Below are 7108 nucleotides of genomic sequence, written 5' to 3'. Positions count from 1 at the left end.
GTCAGTGTCTGAGCACCTGGAGGGAGAGCTGGGCCGGTGCAGACGGTGCCAGCGGGGCTCTGTGCTCGGCCCTCGTCCGAGCCACGTGATCGTGTAGCGGGTTTGCGGGAGGGACTGAGGCTGTGGGCTGCGGAGGCCAAGTGTCCTGGGTGCCCCGCGGCCCATGTGTTCGCGGCGAGGCCGGTCAGAAAGGTTTCAAATTCCAGAAGCAGAGGCTCGAAGGCATATCGCACCCTGCGGTGCAGTGGTCAAGCAGATCGGTGTAAGGCGGAAACCTAACTCCTGGGGATCCTTGCTCTTACTTGGGAGCATAGTCCTGATAAATAATGTCCGGGGTCACTTCGGTACCTGGAGTAAATAACCTGGACCGACAGTTTCTTTGTCCTGCTTTAAGCTTCAGACCCATAAGGTGCCCTGAGGCCCTTAATCAAAACCTAAATAATCATTGCGCTATTACAACGAAGTCTGTTTCAATTCCTGCAGCACTGGTCAGCCTGTTTTTCATTTTGATGGCTGAATCATATACCGCCCCTATTTGGTAAGCCCTTGGCCTGCTTTTCTCCACCCACATCCGTAGCCTTCAGCAGACCTTCCATAAATATCAGGGAAGGTAATTTAAATGTTTTTATCCCACAGTAAGATGGCTTTGCAGAAGGATTGGTCTAATCAGATCACTCATTTCCACCCCCCACCCCCTTCCTAGGTTTTTGAAACATGAATCCTTCGCTCCTCCTGACCGCCCTTTGCTTGGGAATAGCCTCAGCTACTCCAAAACTTGATCCAAGATTGGACGCACAGTGGTACGAGTGGAAGGCAGCACACAGGAGACTATATGGCGTGGTGGGTAACATCGGAAACTGCCCAGAGGGACCCACAGAGAAGGGCCCTTGAGGTCAGGCGTTTACAGCCAGAGAGTGGCTTCCTGAGGTCAGCCATTCCAGGGCAGTAATTTAATGGCAGCCATTAATGAGCACCCTATGGGTGCACATCCCTGTGATGGCCCTTGGAGAACAGCACCCAGTACAAAGCCTTCCCTGGCTGTGGTTTCTCTTCTTCTCTGTCTGCAAATCCCCATGGTGAGGGTAGGTTGGGTTTTTTCAGTAGAAACGACAACGTGGTGTGTGCTTGCCTCTAGAATGAAGAAGGATGGAGGAGAGCAGTGTGGGAGAAGAATATGAAAATGATCGAACTGCACAATCGGGAATACAGCCTAAGGAAACAGGGCTTCACCATGGCGATGAATGCCTTTGGCGACATGGTGAGTGTGGCTTGGGAGGCTGCGCTTTTTGTACTTCCTCTCCTCAGTGCTTTAGCAAAATAAACTCTTGCTTTTTCAACAGTTTATTTACTTTTCCTTGTAGACCAATGAAGAATTCAGGCAGGTGATGAATGGCTTTCAGAACCAGAAGCAACGGAATGGGAAGGTATTCCGAGAGCCCCTCTTTGCTCAGATCCCCTCATCTGTGGATTGGAGAGACAAAGGCTATGTAACTCCTGTGAAGAACCAGGTATGGCCGTGTTCCGATCTTTTAACTCAGAAAAGCCACAAAGGAGCGGCATCCTGCTCGGGTCCACTGGAATGACATGCGTTTTGCTGGGGTGTTTTTACAGAGCATTCAAGTATATGGGCTGTTGTCAATCTTGGTATTTGTCTTATAAACTGGTGGTTGTTTTTTTTATTTTCAGGGTCAGTGTGGTTCTTGTTGGGCTTTTAGTGCAACTGGTTCCCTTGAAGGACAGATGTTCCGGAAAACTGGCAAACTCGTCTCGCTGAGTGAGCAGAACCTGGTGGACTGCTCTCGCGCTCAGGGCAACGAGGGCTGCAATGGTGGCCTAATGGATAATGCCTTCCAGTACGTCAAGGACAACAAAGGCCTGGACACAGAGGAATCCTATCCATATCTCGCAAGGGTAATGGAGCTCCTTATCTTGTTATTCCAGCTCTGCTATTGAAAGTTGAGCATTTTCAGAGATAACAGACACCTTAGTCAGCATTCACATTTTAGATGCAAACTGTCAGAACTGTCACTATACATTATCAAATTTTGCACAGATCTCTGATGAGGTGGCTAACTGTAGCCGTTCTTGCTTCTATGTAACATGGAGAATATATGCACTATTCTGCATATAATGCAGACTTCTCCATAGTGAACAATTTTTTTAAGGCAGCCAATAGCATTTTGCTTCCTGGGTTGCTGTAAAACAAAGTTGACTTAGAAATAATTAAGGTGCAAACTGCTGAGTCTGGGGTCTTAGGAGGTGGGTGGTACTCATAAGTCTCCTTCCCATTTACCTTTAAAAGGAATCAAACACCTGCAACTATAGACCTGAGTATTCTGCTGCCAACGACACTGGCTTTGTGGATATCCCTCAGCGTGAGAAGGCCCTTCTGAAGGCAGTGGCGACTGTGGGGCCCATCTCTGTTGCTATAGATGCAGGCCACTCATCATTCCAGTTCTACAATGCAGGTAGGTGTTTGTCTTTGTATTACAGAAGTTCGGGTAGGCAAAATTGGAAAACACCATCGTGACTTTTTGGTATGGAGTTCTGCTTTCCAGGACTGTAGAATTTTGAGTGTGTATATTTAACATAGTGATGTTTCCACTTTTAAATATTTTCCCATGATGACAAACTGTTCATAAATATCTTTAAGTGGCTATGTAATTAGTTCTATAGATGTAACCTAAACTTGCATGACTATCCTCCAATTAATTGTTGGACCTTTATTCCAAAAATTTCTTATTATTGTAATTAGAACTATAAAGAGCCCTTTGGCTCAAGGGTTCTTTATAGAACCTTTAGATGGCTTTCTAGGAGTAGGAAGGATTATGCTAATTAATATTAGTTAAATGAGTGCCTAAATCATATTAGTCTTGATAACTAGATCATATTGGAATTTTTTTTTTGTTAGAAAATATATTGGATTTAGTTAAATTTTGTTGATTTCTAGTGAGTTGAGTTTGACTTTTTATCAGCCATTACTATTTTTTGGCAAATGAATTTAAGCCTCATTTGGAATTTATGACATAATACTGAATTTTGAGAGGGTGGATTCCTGCCACCTGTCACTTGGAGCTTCTCATCCCCACATTGAATTTTACTCTCACAGGCATCTATTATGAACCAAACTGCAGCAGCAAAGACCTGGATCACGGTGTTCTGGTGGTTGGCTATGGCTCTGAAGGAGGAGAATCAAAGAACAATAAATTTTGGATTGTCAAGAACAGGTATAAAACCCCAAATGTTATATTTGAAATTGAAAAGGGAATGCTTGTTTGGAACCAGTATTTGGTTTCAGGTCCAAAAATGCTCAGTTTTGAAATTCCAGAAGTCTTTCTTATACTTAACAGTCACAGAATTTCTGGTGTTTGATTTTAAGATTCTGTAGAACCTTGTTAGTGTCATTATTATGTATTTGTAGCATTGCATTTGTAATTCTGAAAATTTTCTTAAGAACACATCTGGCCCCAAGGGTTTCCGGTAAAGGACTTCTTAGTTGCAGGGTTGAGAGCTGATTTCCTTTTTCTGTCTCTGATTTTTCAGCAAGGTTTAGTGAGCAGAAACATCGGCCTCTGCTGATTCTTTAGGTCTAAAAATTGTCCCAGAGTTCAGTGGCCTGCTTGCATCTTTCCTGTTGTCATTCATTTGATGTCCTGCCATTGTATTCTGCTTCCCATCTCAGGCAGAGGAGGTTATCAGGAGCAATTTTCACAGCCCAAGTTCTTTAACTGAGATGATGTGTAAGACAGCTGTGGAAATAGACTGTTACATTGGAATCCCAGTTCCACCTCAATGTCATAGCTTAGTAAGTTAAAATAAGGACCCTGGGGGAATTAATAGGCTTATTATAAATATATGTAACAGCCCTCAGAAGAGTGTCTGATACATGGTAAGCAGTATTTTAAGTATTAGCTAGCATTATTAATGAAGCTAATATGTACTTGATTCTTTGAATAAAATGCAAAACATGCTCTTCTTTCAGCTGGGGTTCAGGATGGGGCATGAATGGCTACGTAAAAATGGCCAGAGACCAGAGCAACCACTGTGGGATCGCCACGGCAGCCAGCTACCCTACTGTGTGAGCTGATGGAGTGGTAATGGAAGCCTTGAGGAGGCACATCCAGAGGGATTTTATCTTTAAACTGATCAGACCTTTATTGTGTAAGATGAGAAACTTGAATCATTAAGGATCCAAGTTGTGATGTGAATTCTGTGACATTTTTATAAGGGTAAAATGTTACCAGTACTTTAATTACTGTTATAAATAGCTTTATAATATTGAAGATTCATTGCTGAATTCTAAGACATTTGAATTTTCATTTTTTAAAAGGATATATAAAACTTTACCTTTTAAAATAAATTTTAATTCAATATGTAGAAGTGGAACTTCTTTCTGTTTTTTAACGCGTGAACTTTTTGCATAGTCGGGGAATATAATTGGGCTCTAAAGACATAGTAAATGTGCCAGTGTACAGGAGAAAGATACTGGGTAGCCCTCTGGGTCTTCTGGTTATAAACATGCAGATTTCATGTCAGCTGTCCATTGGCTGTGTTGACCTAACTCTTGAATCTAGCAAAATGTGATAAACAATCTGGAAGCATAAAGGTAAACTTGTTTTAATAAAGAAAAATAGTTTACTTTTTAGAAAAATGAATGGACACAGAGTCGTAGGTTTTAGATACTAGAAGAGGGCCTCCGCTTCTTGCTCCACATGGTGGTAACTAGGAGGATAGGTGGTCAGAGTCTCGGAGCCAGTAACTGAAGCATCCACCTGAATCACGGGAAGACCATGGGGCTACTTGGCAGTTGAGTAAGGTCCAGACGCCAGGACTGCCAGGTCTCTGGTGGCAATCCACATAACTCTGCAAGGAAAAGCCTCATTTGTTACCAGTGTTAGCAAAAGTAAGTTTCATGGTTGGGATGAACAAATCTCAGGTGCTTGTTCATAACTGAAGAAATGTCTTCAAGTTCTCAGGAAATGAGGCTGGGCTGCAAAATAGTCCTGACTTTGGAAGATGGGTGAGAGATCACTAGGTGAAATGTGGGTTTAGCTACCTCATTTTTGAATTAAAAATAAACTCATGCCCGGGCTGGTTTGGCTCAGTGGATAGAGCGTCAGCCTAGGGACTGAAGGGTCCCCCAGATTCACTTCTGGTCAAGGGCACATGACTGGGTTGTGAGCTCGATCCCCAGTACGGGTGTGTAGGAGGCAGTCGATCAGTGACTCTCTCTCCCTCTCCCTTCCTCTTTGAAATCAATACAATATACTTAAAAAAAAACACACACAAAAACTCAAAGGGAACAAAACTGCCTAAGCACATGGTTGCACAGGAAACCCCTCGTTACAATATTGAATCTTGAATCTCTGCTTAATGGGGCCATGTTACTAAATTCAGTCTAATCTGTGTTCCTTCCACTCTTACCCCCGTGCTCTTAATGTTCATTCCTTCCCATATTCCCCAGATATGTCAGTATCATTGGGAAAAATCGGGCAGTTCTTTTGGAATGTAGTGCACCTCCTGGGTCATACTCTGTACCTCACTTTTCAGGGCCTGCTGGGACTTGATTCTGGTTACAGGAATAAAGAGGGAGGATGGGAGCACTTCCTAAGATCCGCAGTGTCTTGCAAGGAAACTACATCAGGGAAGGCCATTGCCTCCATTGCTCGGGCAAAACGGGGTCAACCTCAGGAAGAAGGCTTGCTTCTGGCAAAGGGGCTCAGCAGGATTTGGGGGTCCAACATCCCCAGCTTTACCAGAATTGCTCAAATACACTCAATCCAGATTTCAGGACATTCCTTCCCAATAAATGCCCTCACTTGAGCAGCTCCTACCCTGTGAGTGGAGAATTTGATTGTCGTCGTAATTCAGCCCATTTGGAGGATGTGGCTTTGTCTTTAGTTTGCAAAAATCTTGGCTCTGTGGCTATAAGTGATAGGAATTTCTTTAGGGAAGATAGAGAACTCTGGTCATTTAGGTTACACTTGAGCCAGAAATGTGAAGTCCTGAGCTCATCCTTTTTCTTCCCTCACTCTGTCCAGTGTGGTTATAAGCAAACAGCCAGTTTCATAGTCATTAGTTTGACCAAAATGTTCTGTATCAAATACATGTGACCCAGAACCTCACCTCTTATCCGTTGGTGGGGTTTTGCCTATCTGTTGCCACATCATGTCATAGACTATCAGGGCTCTCTTTGCAATTGGAAATGGTGCCTTTAAATCTAATCAGATTAGAGAATCTGTTCCAAAAACCAATTCAGGAAACTCTTTCTTGAGATTCTCTTCCTCTAGAACCCATGTCAGTAACAAAATCTTTGTTGAAAGGAATTAGCTTATGCCACGTGGGGAGTGGCAAGTCCAACATTTCTAGGGCAGGCTGGCTGGCTAGAAACTTGGGCAATATTTCTGTGTTATAGTCTAAGGCAGAAATCCGTCTCCAGGAAACATCAGTGTTTTCTCTTAAGGACTTCAACTGACTGGATGCGTCTGATGCAAATTATGGAAGATAGTCTACTCAAAGTCAACTGATTATGGATGCTAATTACATCTACAAAATACCTTCACAACAATAACTAGACCAGTTTTCAACCAGTGTGCTGCAAGAATTTTTAAAATATGTTAGTACCTGACTATTTAGTCATGGGCACTGACCCCTTTTCCCTTAGATTGTCAAAAACAAATGACAACAGTCCTGGCTGGTTTGCTCAGTGGTTAAAGCATTGGCCTGTGGACCGAAGAAGCACCATCCCTGGCCAAGGATACCTACCCTCAGTTGCAGATTCAATCCCTGGTCCTGACAGGAGGCAACCAGTTGATGTGTCTTTCACATTTACTCACCTCTATCTCTCTCCCCTTCTTCCCTCCCACTCACTCTCCAAAGATCAGTGGAAAAAATACCCTCAGGAAAGGATTAAAAAATATAAATGACAACAGCCAACACAGCAATAGCCATATGGTTTGAATGAATCAAAATTATACCTATTTGTTGTCAGATAGGCAAAATGTATTTTTTGGTGTGGTGCAGAATTTTAGTAATTAGTTTATGTGTGCCATGAGATGGAAAAGGTTGAAAATCGCTGTCCTATTATATTAAGTCTGGACCTGTCTCA

The 7108-nt window shown here is 43.0% G+C and overlaps 1 protein-coding gene across 1 annotated transcript; it reads left to right on the top strand.

Moving 5' to 3' along the window:
* The first annotated feature begins 334 nt into the window (after nucleotides 1–334).
* Nucleotides 335–4375, top strand: LOC102757220 (cathepsin L1). Its single transcript, XM_006759889.2, has 8 exons — nucleotides 335–610; nucleotides 704–840; nucleotides 1136–1258; nucleotides 1362–1508; nucleotides 1687–1911; nucleotides 2303–2468; nucleotides 3110–3227; nucleotides 3983–4375. Exons 2-8 carry the CDS (start codon nucleotides 715–717, stop codon nucleotides 4080–4082), a joined length of 1005 nt encoding a protein of 334 aa, XP_006759952.1. The 5' UTR covers nucleotides 335–610; nucleotides 704–714; the 3' UTR covers nucleotides 4083–4375.
* Nucleotides 4376–7108: the final 2733 nt, after the last annotated feature.

Source organism: Myotis davidii, unplaced genomic scaffold (assembly GCF_000327345.1).
Source record: "Myotis davidii unplaced genomic scaffold, ASM32734v1 scaffold1857, whole genome shotgun sequence".
Lineage (NCBI taxonomy): Eukaryota > Metazoa > Chordata > Mammalia > Chiroptera > Vespertilionidae > Myotis > Myotis davidii.
Note: the sequence above shows the minus strand (reverse complement) of the source record. Positions and strands in the feature narration are given on the sequence as shown.